At 36.4% G+C, this 17,331-nt stretch overlaps 1 protein-coding gene across 1 annotated transcript in view; it reads left to right on the plus strand.

The window, feature by feature from the left end:
- The window catches only part of Itgb8 (integrin subunit beta 8), a 75,987-nt gene extending 66,141 nt beyond the window's left edge, over nucleotides 1–9,846 (plus strand). The window contains exons 12-14 of the mRNA XM_076920913.1: nucleotides 1,007–1,113; nucleotides 4,282–4,445; nucleotides 4,534–9,846. Coding sequence (XP_076777028.1) covers nucleotides 1,007–1,113; nucleotides 4,282–4,445; nucleotides 4,534–4,656 — 394 coding nt within the window. The 3' untranslated portion in view covers nucleotides 4,657–9,846. The remainder of the gene's footprint in view (nucleotides 1–1,006; nucleotides 1,114–4,281; nucleotides 4,446–4,533) is intronic.
- Nucleotides 9,847–17,331: the final 7,485 nt, after the last annotated feature.

A 17,331-nucleotide genomic window follows, 5' to 3' on the forward strand; every position in this document is an offset into this window, starting at 1 on the left:
TGCGTGTTCTTTGACTATTTGTGTTTATTGTCTTGCTTGCTCCTTGACTATTTGCATCTATTGTATTGCTAGTTCCTCAACCTAGAACTGAGATTAATACTTGCATGTAATTAAAATGGTATAAAAGCAAAAAGGAGGAGGGGGATGGGATGGGGGGTCTAGGGAGGGAAAATGGGGAAAGGGGATGACATCCGAAATGTAAATAAATAAAATATCCAATAATAAAGACTAATAATACCTTACAAGAGTTTGTGAAAGAATTAAGCAATATTTGTGAAAATAAATAAAAAAAATTGCACTTGGTACCTGGCAGTCAGTGAATAAATATGACTCATAACTGGATTAAATATTTTAATATTTAACATAAAGAATTATAGTGCTATGAAGCACTCAGGGTATGCATAAATGGAAAACCATGTGTTACATGGCAGTAGCATTATTGTTTTGTGTTTCAATAGCAATCTGAGACTTGCTCACAGAGCACCTATATAAATGTGTGCTTCAAGTTTGCTTAGATAATTTTTAAAACATACTTTCTCAGATCAGTAATGCAAGTAAGAATTTTAGACATATACATAATAAGCTATTTAAATCACTTAGAAATATAGCATTTTAATATAATGGTGGGGTTTATTTATTTATTTGCTACTGGGGAGTGAATCCAGACTCGCACATATTGGGCAAGTGCTTTACAAAGCAATATATCCTACCTCTTTATTTATTTATTTATTTAATTTATTATTATTATTTATTATTATTTTACTTTTCAGACATTGTTTTACTTAGACTGGCCTTAAATTTACTCTGTAGACCATATCATCCTCCTGCCTCAGACTTCATGTATCTGGGATTAGTGGTTTGGGCCACCAGGCTTTGCTGATGTGGTTAGTTTCTAATGGACCTAATCCAAATTTGACCATTAGTTGTTTTTTTATTTTATTTTTCACAGGGATTATTCAGTCTATTGCCTTTTTAATGTAGTAATCCTTTCATGTTCCTTAAACAGGAATTGTCTGCAGTGCCTTCACCCTCATAATCTGTCTCAGGCTGTCCTTGATCAGTGTAAATCCTCCTGTGCTGTCATGGAACAGCATCATGTGGACCAAACATCAGGTAACTCTGAGGAGACTCCTGGGACTGAAGGATCTACCATGTACTTTATTCCTGAAGGAATGAACAGTAGCTTCATGTTGACTCCATTGTAAATTATTGAATTCCTTTTGAAAACAACTCTGTCACTGTGTCACAGATATTTAAAAAAAAATCCAGTACTAATACATATATACAATATTGAATTTGTAATCCATTTTTTAATCTCCCAAAGATGAAATATTTAAATAGTCATACCTCCCTGCTCATCCTCACAACTCTATGTGCTTCCTGCCTCCACCAAGGACCATGCAAATGAATTATCTAGGACTTCCATGAGCCAAAAATAGAAGTTCCCTGTGTAGAATAATTTCTCTAAGAAGTCAGAAGCTATGGTTTCCCTATAGAATTGAAATTTGCTTCTCCTGCTGACCTTTTGCATACCTAACGAAAACTTATTCTCCTGTTTCAGATGAAACCCTAAGATTTTAAGTGATCATCTGCTGTTGTAGTATAACTAAGGTTACCAGTCTGGGGTGTAGCTTTGTTGGTAGAGCACTTGCCTGGCATAGATAAAGCCTACATTCAATTCCCAGCACCACATGAAATTAGGCATCATGTGACGTAAGAGAACTTGGGAGGAGGTACCCAGAGATCAGAAGTTCAAGGTCAGCCCAGCCTCAGATGTATAGGAAGTCCAAGGCCATCCTGAGCTATGTAAAATCCTGCCTATTAAAAGGGGAAAAACGTAAAAGAAAAACAGAAAAATGAAAAGAAAAAATATAACTTCAAGGTGAATAATTCCGAATTTGACTCAATGGAAAGAATGCATTACTTTTAAGCTAAAGACCTTGGTCTAAAATATAGTAATTAAGAAACATAAATCCTTCTGTAAAATTTCTGTGAGCCCATACCTCATGGACAAAATAGAGGATAAAAGGTGGATTGAAAGATTTTATGACACTAAATGTGCCAATGAACATGGAGAAGTACCTCAAGTCAAAGATGATATATAAATGGGAAAGATGTGAGAGCTATCATAAAAAACTACTTTTAAACAAAAATTTATTTTGAGCATCCCCTTCTCCCAGTAGAACTTGTTGTACAGGTCTAAGCTGTAAAGCCACCTATGAAATACAAGCTATGCTTGCAGTCAGATTTTTGGAAATGTTCCTATGGATTCTGCTATTTCAAGAAAAAAAAAAAAAAAAAAAAGCTCCAGAGAAATAGCAGAGCAGAAATATCCTGTACATCTTAGTTTCCCATATTTCATTCCCTTAGCCCACAGTGACTTTGGCTCAGAAAAGAGTCCCATGTGCTGCCAGCTCAGGCTGCAGCAATCTATTCAGAAAGCCAAGTGACTTTCTAATAAAGAGCGCCCCTACATATCATTAATTATGTTAGGTAAACACTACTCTGACTTAAGTGTTGTTGCAAACAGTGTTCCCTTCAAGCTCCTTAGAAAAAGACCTATCCTGACCTCAGCTAAGAAAAGCATGACCAGAGGCAAATGTCGGACCATCATAACAACATAGGGGAAAAATGAATAAAGACTTAAACCCTCAAAGGATCCTGTGGCGAACACATTCGTAATATTTCTGAAATGTATCAGAAACTATAGGACTTCCCTCCCCTTGACAACTATTATGCAAGGAGAGGAAAAAGAGCATTTGTTAGGCACCTTAATTATCTGTCAACTCAACCACACTTATAGGGTCTTCTTTCAGTCTCTCTGGCTAAACTCCCACCAGGCAAAAAGCCAGAAGGATCAAGCCACGTGCCCCTCTAAGGATTGGCTTAGCTGATGGAGCAAAGTCAGCCAAGGGACATCACAATCTGTCAAGACATAAGTTATGAGGGTCACTAACGTGAAGGCAAGCAGCTGCAAAGGATCAAATAGCACCACCTTTGGACACACACTTTGTATTGTGTCTCCATAATATCTTTAACTAGGAAGCACTGTACCACACTGGCATCTGTTGTTTTCATTTCAATGCATAAGAATGGGTGTGTCTTTGACCTCCTCAAAGTTTTTTGTCACCAGTTACAAGCAATGGTCTCTATTAAGTCCACCTATTTGGAGAAGATCCCTTGTTCCCATTGCTGAAATCTTACCTCATTTAAGAGGCATTCTGGGTTAGCATTAAGCACTTGAGCCAGAATCAAGCCATGCCTGGATGCTACTATGCTTAAGACCTTGGCACATCTTCTCTCTAGATGCTCTTTCAGAGGCAACTCAGCATTCAGACCAGGTCCCTGAAGCGTGCAAAATGGGTGGAGAAACACATGCTTCAGTCCAGGAAGTGTTTTATGAATCTAGGGCAGCCTGTGAGCACTGTGGAATACCCACTATTGTGCAACCATGTTCCTCAGAGATTAGAGTAGAGCTTACAGATTTTTCCAGTGAGAGTTTGCCAGAGATCTGGTACTGAAACAAAGGTCTAGCATGCTCCCTCTCCTAACACAGCTTTTCCTTCTTCAGCGAGTGATTATTCGTTTGTGAAAGAACACGTAATGAATTTGTGGAGGCAAACAGACTAGATTAGTAAAGTTAATTAGTAAAAAGTGACACAAGAGATTTGGGTATTATCCAAGATGCAACACTCCTACTTCTCAGAGCCATGATGTGTAATAATAATGAAATCTCACACCAGCGTTTACAGGAAATATTTATTTCCCTATTGGAGTAGTACGGAGTCAGCTTCTGCAGATGTTTACTTTATTTTCCATCACTGCTGAGTAATCAAGGAGGATAAAGCATAAAAGGAAAAACACATGCTAAGTGCTTGGGGCTGCTCAGTATCCTTTTAAAATCATGTTTTCCAAACAGTGCTGAACTGTACACACCTCTATATCTCTCTTGGTCACGGTTCTAAACAAACTTACATATAGGTAAGAGATTTTGACATAGCAAGCTACAGAAAGAAAGAAGGAAAGAAAGAAAGAAAGAAAGAAAGAAAGAAAGAAAGAAAGAAAGAAAGAAAGAAGAAAGATTTTAATTGTGAATATTTGTCAAAGAAGGGCCCGCTGTTTCGAGTAATGAGTAATATCAGCCTCCTATTTTGAAAATGGAGACTTGTAAATAAACCTGTTTCTATTATAGGAATGTAGATTATATTTATTTGACAGAAAACCTTGATTTACTTTTTAAAACTTTTTTTTTAACCCATCAACTTGTTTTCTTTCTTGCAGAGTGTTTATCTGGCCCTAGCTATCTGCGAATATTTTTCATCATATTCATAGTCACATTCTTGATCGGGTTGCTTAAAGTTCTTATCATTAGACAGGTGATACTACAGTGGAATAGTAATAAAATAAAGTCCTCATCAGATTACAGAATGTCTGCTTCCAAAAAGGTTAGTGAACTCAGAGGATAGCTGTGTGTTACTGTCCAGTTATAACACTCAGGTCCTTCACTAATGCTAATATTTCTTCTTCATCAAGGATAAACTAATTCTGCAAAGTGTTTGCACAAGAGCTGTAACCTACCAACGAGAAAAGCCTGAGGAAATAAAAATGGATATCAGCAAACTGAATGCTCAGGAGGCTTTCAGGTGCAACTTCTAAAGAAAGATTAACAGACAAACAACAAACAAAAACTGTTGGAAGCTGGATACTTTTACACAATTTATTCTAGTAAGTATAATATAAAAAGTCACAGGAGGAGACAAATTATTGAAGATTGTGCCATGAAGACTGGCAAGTATCTTCACAACCATGTGACTCACTCAGCTGCTGAAGTTTTCAGTGAACTATGTGTCTTACTACTGTTGGAGACTAGTGTTGTAGCACTTTATGTAATATATAACTTATTTAGATCAGCGTAGAATGTAGATCATCTGGAAAGCACTGATTACACTTTACAGGTACCTGTCAGCCCTGCGCTTCTCAGATAGACACAGGCTATGGAGTAGGTTGCTTGGTGTCACCCCCACAAAGTGGTGATCCTTGTGCACAACCTGCTGATGAAAATCATCCAGGAATAGTTGAAAGCAGTTAACTACACCCCAAAATTGGCATTGTCTAGATAAGCACAACCAGCTGAGCAAGGATTTGGGTTTCATTTCAGTTGGGGGTGAACAGATAAACTTTAATCTAAGTGGTGTTGCTTTTGAAGCTGTGCAGTTTTGTGCATGCACGAGTCTGTTTCTTCTCTTTTGAAGCTGTGTGGTTTTGTGCATATACCAGTCTGCTTTCTTCTCTTTTGCAAAATGGATTTTGACTCCAACATCTTTTCCTTTTTTCATTTACATTCTGTTTTTCTTCCTTTGGAATAAGTTTATAATGTCACAAATGACTGGATTAAATAAGTGCTAAGTTACTACTGCCATAGAAACCTATATGACAATGTCACTTTATTAGAATACTGGTTTTTAAAGCTGAATGTTAATAAGGTCACTGTAAGGTGTCATCTAAGTCCATAGCTTCTTTGTCTGAAGATAGTTTATATTTTCTTACCTGTCAAACTGGATGGATTGTTTCACTCTGTCGTTGATCTGACCTGTAGCCTAAAATCCACAAGGTGTTCAAGGTGTCTACAAAACTGCTTCGAGCAGAGTACCCTCTTTTCTGAGTATGTTCACTTGAGTTTTACTCCAAGTTGATGTCAACATTTTCAAATGGAAAGTTGTATTATTATTGCCTTCCTGTGCACCCTAAGGACATTCCTTGAATCATCCCAATCCTCCTCATGAGAATTCACAAAGGTATAAAATTGGAGAAGTGAGGATAATATCTTGGAAGCAAGTTAATTCCCCTCTTTTTGTTAGCCAGGGAATGGAGGCTCAGAAAATTAAAATGGTTTCACAAAAACACAGACTCAGTGAAATGACAGTATCAGAGAAGAGCTGCCTTCCAATTCCAGGCCAGCATTGGACAATACTACTCTACCTCTTGGATATGCAAAATATCCATGGCAAAATTTAAAATACAATTCATTGAAGTCCTCAGTATTTTTCATGAGATTATTTCAAAGCAAAGTACAAAAGGTACAGTGCATAAGCAGCTTCTAGTTTTTCCCATTAGCCGCCTTCTGATAAGGCTTTGGTGCAGCCCTTCCCTCCACAGTGGCTACAAGAACAAGCCTCCTGGAACTGGCCATTGCTCAGCTTTGATCCAGAGGCTTGTGGCTTGAATTCTAAATTCCACCTGTCTTTTGTGTAGCAAGTGTCTCACCTGTGACAACAGAGGAATCTAATGAGTGTCTCTCTTCAGTTTGCTGCTCTTCAGCACTTGAAAGTTCTAGATATTAGTGTGTTGATGAAGACTAGCCTCCATTAGGTATTACACTCTGGGGCCTGGAAAGCCTGTAAGTCATTCTCTTGCCAGCAAACATGATGTGTCCCTTAGCAGAGCAATGGTGATGCTCTTGACTTGAGTGTTTCTTTTTCCTCATTGGGAGATGGGCATTGTCAAAATACTGTGACTGTGTCTAAAGAAACTGTGCTCACTGAAGCTGATATGAAAATCCTACTTTGCTGCTCAGAACAGGATCCTTTTATAAATATATAAATTAATGGATGTTTGGCAGTCCCCTCCCCAAAAGGAAGATGTCCATTAATTAAATGCTAACAACTCAAAAGTGAGCAGTGTTTATGAACAATAATTTCCACATGAAATGAGCAAAAGAACATAATTAAAGAGAATCCTTGGAAAGCAGGGATTTGTACATTTTTACTCCCTCACTAGTTTGCACTAATTTTAAAATTGACCAAGGCTGTTGCCACAAGAAAGATGAATTTCCTTGCCAGGAATTCAGTGCTGGGTGATAATTTGTACTTACATGTGGAACGTCTTGTAGCTTCCCTTTCTCTTCTTTTTGTTAACTTAAAAAGCTAATTTTTAAAGGATTGTAGGGCTTATATTTTACTTGAATAATTCTTCTGTTTAATAGTTTATGAGAAGAGAATTAATATTTGACTAGGTAGAATTAATTAACATGTAAGGGGAACAGGGTATTCTTAGATTAAATAATTTATGTACTTTTCGACTATTTTCAAATGTTATGAACACATGAGTTTTTTGAGTTGTTGATAGTAAATGCAATTAATTGAATTTTAAATTGTTAGCAAAACGAATAACTTGAGTGATATGGTTTTTTTTTTTTTTTTTTTTTTTTTTTTTTTGGCTTGTCAGCATTTTATGTCCTGGTGTGTAATTATTCAAAAATGTCCCATATTTCCACTACATAAGCAACTATATACAACGTATTTCTTCTGAGACATTTTTAGACTGCAGTATACATGTATTTATAAACATTTGATACAATTTTTAGGTATTTTCTACTATTTATTAAGCCATATACATTCACTATGAGACTTAAAAGTTTGTTAAAAATCTAATTATGTCCCACATGTTCAAATTAACTTAGTTTAGGTATCTCTGGGATCAAATTTTTCAAAATTCACAAATTAAAATTGTGTATACATCAAATGCAAAACCACCAAAGAATAAAATTCAAATATTTTTTAATATTTACTAAATCTCCATAAAGGATATTCTTTTATATATCAACAGACATCTATGATAAACTTAAATCAGTAATTCTTGATAGATTATGAATGTTTTTCTCAGTAGAATTATATTTCTTCTGGTACTTGGTACACTAGCTTATGCTCAATGGCTCTTCCTTTCTTTCTGGCTCCCGTTTGTCCCACCACATTTCTCTAGAAATTGCCCATAAGCTTCAAGCCAATAAGCCTAATTTTGAAAAATTACAGCGTAACAATGTAACTAAGTTCTTCATTTCCAAAGATCTCTTATTAATGTCAGCACTCATTTGGACAACTACAGACCCTCTAAAAACAAAAAAATTTAAATTTTTACAACGTTGTGTTTTATGTTTCGTAAAGGTAGCAACTCACTAGGAAGTTCAATAATATGCATACTGTATTCTCTTTGTTTACTCTTGATACTTAGTTTACAGCTATCCTTATGTCCCTATGAAATATATCCTGTAAAAATATCATTTATGTCCTGTAAAAATATCATTTTATGTAATGCAAACGTTTTCAAAGGAATAGGACTAATATTCTCTCAAATCCTTTCCTTTTCATCTTCCATGATCCTTGCATGGCAAATTAGTTGTGCGTAATTGATTAGACATACCTACTGTGTGTCTTGCTGATTCTAGAAGACTTTTTTTTTCAATTTAGCATCCCCAAATTGTAACATCACTTTAAATTGTCATCTGCAGTGTAGTGTTTAAAGTTGTGTAGAGATAAACACTACACTGATTAAATATTCATGGATGCAGTCCTTTCCGTATAAATGTTTATGAATTCGTTTGTGATGACGTGTGAAGCCAGGTTTTAATACAACTGAACCATATACCACTCAATGCAGGCCTAACTGACTAATGGCTCAGATCCTTTGAATATTTGAGTTACAAAAGCTCTTTCAGGCCCCATTTATACCTTCTGCCAACAGCAGTGATTTAGGCAAACCTAAGTTAACTAATAAAGTGTGGAGTTTCTTGGGCTTCCATTTAAGGATCTTTAGCATTCCCATTCCTTTTGAATGGATTGTTTGAAATGATCATCTCACTTTTAAATAAGTTAACTGGAAAAAGGATTACATGAAAACATCATAGTTAGATTTCACAGCACTTTGTAAGTTTGATGCCAGTTGCCAGAGACTAAAATGATGCAACCAGCTGGTCTTGAAAAGATTTCCTCTGAGAACTTTCTAATTTCTCCTTATCCTTTATGTTCTTTTGATGTTTTCTTTGGCTCAAGTAACTTTTCCTCTACAGCCCATGTGATGACTGTTAAAAAAAAAAAAAAAACAAAAAACTGCAGTTAAAATTTAGTACTTTATGTGAAACAATTGTTCAACTCTCTGGGCAGCTTTTGATCGAATATGTGAGAGTTATAACACTACTCTGTCTACCTGAAATAACTTTCTGCATAAAATGTATCTTTGTAAGCTAACTCTTTCAACCAGGTGTCTATTCTTTACAACCAATGTCAGTACAACTATGTAACTCATCAGTATAAGAGAAAAAAAAAAAAACACTGCAATTATCAAGGATAGAAATCATGTGATTTCTGTTAAGAACTTTACTGACTTTACACATATAAATGTGATTCTGAAAACATGTCTGCACAATAACAAGTATGGTACGTAGATTTTTATTGAAATATTGAGTAAAATTATTTTCATTCTAAATTATAAGTACAAATTTGCACAAATTAATATAGAAATTCATTTTGTTTATATTTAACATATGTTTAAAGCTATTTTACATGTACTAGCTTCTTTATGAAGGTTTGTAAATCTTTCCAAAAGCAATTAGACATGTCTTAAAATTAATAACAGTCTTTGTTTGACTTAACAAATACTGCCTTTGTAAAAACATTTAATATAGAATGTATTTTTTAAATCAAAATATTTGAATATAAAATAGCTCAAACAAAAACAAATTCTTTATGAACACATTTTATGTTGTTTCTGGCTTTGATTATATGAAAGGTGAAATTGCCTTAAAGACAGAATATTGGTAAATATGACAATTTCACGTACTATACTATGAATTTCTTTGCATAACTGGTTGACTACTAACTTCTCTTTTATGTATTTATTAAAAGCTGACACTGTAGATTGTTGTGAGATGTTTATTTTTCTAACAGAGCTTATAACAGTTGTGACATGGCATTTAATTGATATACCAGTCTGTTTAAATGTAGGTGTTAATCGATATAAAACTCTATGTTTTAAAATAAAACTTTAAAGATCTAATAAAAACATAAAGAATATATAAAATTGTTCTTCATTTTTTATGTGCTTCATAATCCTCTAAGCCTTGGGTAACAGTACTGACAGGAGAGAGAATATGGAAGTAATCATTTTATGCTGTCACTAAAAGTGAACACTGCATAATTTTTAAAAGCTACTGTCTTTAGGCCATGAGGACCACCAAGGAGGAAGAGTTGTGACATCCTAAACTGCCCTTGCCCCTTTAGGTGGCACCTAATAATAGAAATAGAAAGAATACTCTAATGACAAAGTATTAAAAAAAATTAGTCAGTTTTAAAACTGGCATCCTCCACTTTCAAGACATTTCAACATCAGATACAGAACACATTGGACACAAACACCTCACTACTAATACCCAATTACACATTTTAGAATGTCATTATTAAGCAATTGAAATTTGTTAAAAAGTGTTGTAGCTTTCTTTCCTTTTAACTGAAGGGAAAGAATAAAACAGAACAATGAAGCACGTATTAAATACTAAATAAGACATAGAGTTTATCCTTAAGGAGCTCCTAACAAGCCGGGCGGTAGTGGTGCACGCCTTTAATCCCAGCACTTGGGAGGCAGAGGCAGGCGGATTTCTGAGTTCAAGGCCAGCCTGGTCTACAGAGTGAGTCCAGGACAGCCAGGACTACACAGAGAAACCCTGTCTCAAAAAAAAAAAAGGAGCTCCTAACAATTTGAAGAGGGTATGTAAAGTTCAGAAAGAAGCTACTAGAAAGCCAGTTTCAGGAGACTTCATTTTTGAGAATTCATCCCAATTGTGTTTGAACTACACCTAATCTTTGAAGGTCAGACTTTTTACCACCCTGTTTTAATCATATAATCTTCAATGTATTGAAGTTCAATAGAGTGAGTTCAATAGAGTACACTGAAATTTCCTTTATAACCAAAAGTAGATACAGGGGAAAGGAAGGAGTAAGTGATGTGTACAAATCTAGTTTCACTTTCTTTTCTTTTTCTTTCTTTTTGTTTTTTTTTTTTTTGTTGTTTTTTTTTTTGTTTTTTTTTTTTTTTGTGTTTTTTTTTGTGTTTGTTTGTTTGTTTGTTTTCGAGACAGGGTTTCTCTGTGTAGCCCTGGCTGTCCTGGAACTCATTCTGTAGACCAGGCTGGCCTTGAACTCAGAAATCCACCTGCCTCTGCCTCCCAAGTGCTGGGATTAAAGGCCTGTGCCACCACCGCCCGGCTAGTTTCACTTTCTCTTTCCCCCTTTGTCTAGGACAACTAGAGAAAAGTGCCTTGGCATAGAAACCAGGTCCTGAGACTGGTAGATAGCTTCCTCTTTACCTAAAAGTGTTCGACTCACTGATTCCTGGCAGGTCAACTATGTAGTTATACCATTTGACATGACAGCAAATAACCTGTATTCCACTAATTGACTCATTATATAATTGTCTCACCAAGAACCTTCACTGACATAAATATTGTTTTCTCTAATTGTTCAAAAAAGAAAACTGAGTTCCATGGAGATTCAGGAACTTATAAAAATGTATCAATAATTGGGCTAATTAATGCCCAAGCCAGTGTCCACCACACTCAGGTCAACTTTTCATTTCACAATTGACTGACCAAATGTATTTTGAGGATCATAAACCAGTTTAGCTATCAGAGGCTCCTTCGTCCCTGTACTCCAGAAGACAGGCAGTTAATAAAGGAGAAGAACTGATGTGTGTGAACAAATACTACATGGAAATAGTGGGCAACTGAAATGCTATGTATCTTAATATGCCACATTAAGAGAGAACAGAAGACCCACACAAAATGTTCTAGCCTCGCAGAGAAAGTGAGTGAACATGGATAAGTGGAGAATCAAGGGAGACCTAGAAAATGGTAAAGCATGACCATAAGGCAGAGAGAGTGATACTATATTTTCTATGCACTAGCATAGAAAAGATCAATGACCTACCATTCCCAGGTTATGAAGAATTTGGTGTCAAGGATAGGCCAAATTTTGCTGATTAGGAAGTAGTCATGCTGAAGATTTTATACCAAAAAGCACGTGTACACATATGCATAAAGACTAGAGGGCAATACCAGGTATCTCAGATGTCATTCCTCTGATGTCATCAATCTTTCTTTTGAGACAAGGTCTTCCACTCGCCTGGAACTCACTGAGTAGGCAAGCCATCAAGCCTCCAGGAACTGCCTGTCCATTTCCTGTCACTGTGATGAGTGCATGCAACCACACCAGCTTTTTCTTGAGGTGGTCTCTGGGAGTTGAACTCAGATCCTCTTGTTTGCAGGACAAGCACTTTACTGAGTGAGCTGGGTCACTCCCAGTCTAAAACTCTGCTTACAAGGTAAACTGTGCTCTGATCATGTTCATCGAGAAAAGAATAAACAGGGTAAGATATCAAATATAAAACATCATTAACCTCAGTATTCAGAAAAAGAAAATCAGTTGTTTTAGTGGGAAAGAATTGTCCATTTTTAACAAAAATTTAAAAAGCCAGAATAGAGAGAAACTTTATATTGGGAAGATTTGGGTGAATTATGATATGGGGATGGCCATTTAAAACTGTGACAAGCTAGAATCCATATAAAGAGTGAAGAGTTTTTCCAAGAGAGAGTAAAGATCCAAACAAGTACAAAGAGAACTATTGGGTACTAAAGAAAATGTCAAGAAAGCTTGGGAACCAAGTTGGTCTAGGTGATAAAGGAGTTTCTCCAAGAGAACTCTAATGCCAGCGCCAATAGTCACTCCTGGCATCTGTCCAAACTGGATCAAACTCCCAGACTGGTCTCACAAACCACATTATTCTTGCCAATCCTTGACTTGTAGACTAAATTCTCACATTATCAAAATATTTGGCCAGACCAAACTAAAGCAGGAAATTTTTAAACCACGTCAATGATCACACTTTCAACGATTCATAGAAATATTATCTAATTGAAAGAGCGGCAACATGTGTTTCAAATATTGAGGTCATATTTGCAAGCCAGCATGCACTGCATGAGAAAAACAAATGCACCTGTGTATTGCACTGGGTCCCCTGAAGCACCCTGAAGATGCTGCACTGGGGCCAGTGCTCTTCAGACCTCTTTGGGCCTTATTCAGACAAGCCCTCAAACCAGCCTGGAAAGAGGAAAACTATTTATTGGGCTTTTCATACTATGTGCTACATTGGTATGATCCTAAACTCACTGTAATCATCACTAAAATAATAAGAATAATGTACTTAAAAAAACTTAATTTGCTGATACATTTTCTTTTTTCCCCATATTAAGTTCATTATAATTTGTGAGTCTCTAGTGTTCACAGATGAACCCCTGGGCCAGCCAGAAGTAGCATCAAGGGAAAGTCACCTGTTGATAATGCAAACTTCTGGTATCTAGCTGTCTTGGATAGTATTCTATTACTGTTAGAGAGACACCATGACAATGGCAACCTTTTGTTTTTCTCTTTTTGTTGTGTTTTAAGACAGAGGTTTTTTTCTGTAGTCCTGGCTGTCCTAGAACTCACCCTGTAGACCAGGCTGGCCTGAAACTCAAAGATCCACTTCGGTCTCTCTCTCTGAAGTCCTGGGATTAATGGTGGGTACTGTCACCACCCAGCAACCATGGCAACTCCTATAAAGGAAAACATTTAATTGGGGCTGGATTACAGTTTCAGAGCTTTAGTCTATAATCCTCATGGCAGGAAGCATGGTGGCAAACAGCAGACATGGTGCTAGAGAGGTGGCTGAGGGTCTTATATCTGGATTGGCAGACAGCAAGAAAAGAGAGAGACAGAGATGGTTAGACAGAGACAAAAACATTGGCCCACATCCATTGACATACTTCCTCCAACAAAGCCACACCTATTCCAACAAGGCCAGACTTCCTAATCCCTGTCAAGGAAAGCCAATAATAATACCAAACATTCAAATATATGAGCCTATGGGAACCATTCTTTCTTAAACCACCACACTAGCCTCAATTTTCTAAGTTAGAAACTCTGGAAATGGGGTTCAGCAATGTGCATTCAAGAGCTCTCTACAGTTTCAATGACAATTAACATATCAGAATCACCCTCAAAAAGACTGGGAATGGACACTAGCAGACCCTAAGGTACAGGCAGTTTTTCCTAATTTTAGTGAGAGCAGAGTTATGCTACAAAAATCTGCTCATGTGTGCTAGGGGAACAAGGATTGGGGGAATAGTCTGATTGAAAATATAAATGGGAAAAAAATAAATCTGTCCAACCTAGTTTTCCATGATACTCTAACTCTGAGATAGAAATCTAGGTACCTACCCTGCTAGGCTTTTCTGGTCATGGTGTTTTGTGTATCCATTTCTCTAACATCATTAAATAAAAATAGGTCCCAGCATAATTGAGGATATGGATTATTTTAGAGAAAAAAAACCTACCTTATCTTACAAGTGTTTATCAATTAGTTAGAGTGGAGAGGACCCTCCTGTAGATAAAAATCTAGGTGGACCTACTAGAAAAGGAGCTACCACATAGCTTAATCCCAGAGAATATTTCAGGGGAATGAACAACAGCCTAGGAATGTCATTTTATACATTATCAATTAAAAGTTGCTGATTGTTGTATATTAGATACTGTCTTAGGGCTTCTATTGCTGTGAAAAGACACCATGACCATGGCAACAGTTATAAAGTAAAACATTTGGTTGGAACAGGTTTACAGGTTCAGAGATTTAGTCCATTATTGACAGGACAGGAATTGGTGTACAGGTAGACATGGTTCTGGAGAAGGAGCTGAGAGTTCTATATCTGAATCTGCAGGTGGCAGGAAGAGAAAGAGACTGGGCATAGTGTGGGCCCTTGAAGCCCCAACCCCCCCCCCCATCCTACCCTGTGACATACTTTCTCTAATAAGACCACACCTAGCCGGGCAGTGGTGGCACACGCCTTTGATCCCAGCACTTGGGAGGCGGAGGCAGGCTGATTTCTGAGTTCGAGGCCAGCCTGGTCTACCGAGTGAGTTCCAGGACAGCCAAGGCTATACAGAGAAACCCTGTCTTGAAAAACAAAAACAAAAACAAAAAAAACCACACTTACTCCAACAAGGCCATTGGTTCTAATCCTTTTAAATAATGCTATTCCCTATGAGCCTATAGGGGCATTTTCATTCAAACTATCATAAATACTCCCTGCCCCTTTTAATTATTAGGTTCAACCAAGTATATTGGATTAACACAAGTGGTAAACTAAAGTTTCTCCATACTACTTCAATAATATATTAATTTGTTTGTTTAAATAATGAGTTTCCAAGAAACAAGCATTTCTCTAAGTTTCTCTTTTGAGAAAAATATATCCCTTAATTATTTTTCATACATATTAGTATTTAATGCTTCAGGAAAGGTTAGGAATAGCAGAAGGTTTTCATAAAAATTCATTCTGTGTCACTGAATGAATCAGGAATAGGGCAGATAAATGAAGACACAGGATGTAAGCATTGGCATCTACCTGTCAGTGTGACCTGGGGCTTTGCTCATAGTTATCAAGGTGCCAGGTCGAGAAGATTTTCACCTGTCACATGCAAATTTTCAGAATAAAAAGGCATTAAGATTTTAGCTCCCTCCCTTAGGTCAGAGAGAAAGAGAGAGACAGAGAGAGAGAGAGACAGAAACAGAGACAGAGAGACATAGAAATAGAGAGGGGGTAAGGAAAACAGAGAACAACAAAGAAAAGGGAAGATAGATTCATTATTATTTACTTTTAGAAGTCCACATCTGTGCTCTCTGTGTGTAAAGTAGGAGATAGCTAGACCAACCTCAAACTTGAAATGGATCAATGAATTCCTGGATCAATGGATTCCTGACATTTAGGATACAGAAAAGTCCTATGCCTGATTCATGCCAGAAGTCTTGGTCATAGATTACTTCTAATAGATTGCAAGGCTATCATGTCTGCATCCTGTTTCCTCCCAGGAAAACAAAATGGGACAAAGTTGAGCATGTTCTTCCTAAGTCTAATTACATGTCTATGCTCATTGTACAGCTTGCTGTATAATTTGAAGCAATAATCAGAATATTCTCAGGTATAATTTGGACATGACTCACAGCCTTCTATTACCTGAACAAAAAAAATCTGAAAAAAAATTTGTTCACAAAAATTTAATAAAAATTTTCTATATCATTAGAATTTATGTTTTGCACATTTCAATTTAATGCGATTACTTTGCATACAAAAATATCTGCCTTGATTCACAAATCGATTCTTCACATACTGGTAACTTCTCTCTTGATAATTTCTTATATTCTTTTTATTATACTGCACATTTTAAAGTTTTAAGACAAATATGATGTTTTTAGTATTTGAAATAACCCTAATCCTATGTGTTTGTCCTTGGGTAAGCTAGGAAAAGACTGTTAGCAAGCTTAAAGCTATTATTGCTTTGCCCTCTAATGGCATGAATTCCATCTGGAAAGTTCTGTAGAACTCTGGGTAAAATGAGATAACCAGAATAGTAACTGCATATGCCTCCCCTTTCTATTTCCTCCATTAATAAAAGATAAAGATGCCATTTAAATTCCTTCCTACCTCCTTAGTCATTTAAGGCTGAACATATATTCTGTCTCTATTTTGGCAAAAGGAGTAATGACGGTCTAATTAGTGAGAGCAGAATAGAGGTAACCCACATACTTCCAAAAAACTGCAGAAAATAAATAGGTTCTTAAAAGTGGCGGTGACTAATGGTGTGGGTGGCTCAAAAACATAGGAGAGACAAGTGGATAAAAATATTAGAAGCAAAGTCATCATCACTTATCACCACCAGACACACATATACATGCATACACATACACACATACTCAAACTTATGCACATACATGTACTCATACACACACAAAGGCATATGCATATTTATGCACACATATACATTCTGTATGCTAGGTAAGCTGTAACATCAGTCTTAAGACAGCTTCCCAGAGTCTCTTCTAGAGTTTTATTAAGAATATATCATTAATTTATCACAATAGGCAAATGTGAAATTTACCACTCAACTTGTTTTGAGAAACATTTGCACCCAAGACAGTACCATCCTAAATCAGATTCTGAACATTTATGATGGTTTAGAAGATCCTTAACCCCTTTTCCAGTCAACTAATCCCCTCCTGTGCTGGTTAATCAGACGGCAACCACAGCACTGTTATCTCTGACCAAAGATTATTGTGGATATTTTAGAAAAGGTGCTTTCAGATGAGGCTATATTTGAAACTGTGGACTTTCAGTAAAGCAGTTTGTTCTCCTTAATGTGATTTAGCCTAATCCAGTGAGTTGAAAGCCTGACCAGATCAAAAATGTGATCTCACAGAGACACTAAATATTCTTAATATACTACTTTCTGCAAGGCTGGCTTATCCTGTTTCTGTCCAACTTCCACTGGACTTGGTTACATCTCTGTTCCCCCAGAATTTTGACTCGCCAGGTCTCCACGTTAGTTAAGTAAGTAGCATTTTAAGCAACTGAGTTAAAAAATCAAATGCCACAGGTTCTGTTTCTGTGAAGAACAATAACTTTCTTATTATAATTTC

This window comes from Arvicanthis niloticus, chromosome 23 (assembly GCF_011762505.2).
Source record: "Arvicanthis niloticus isolate mArvNil1 chromosome 23, mArvNil1.pat.X, whole genome shotgun sequence".
NCBI lineage: Eukaryota > Metazoa > Chordata > Mammalia > Rodentia > Muridae > Arvicanthis > Arvicanthis niloticus.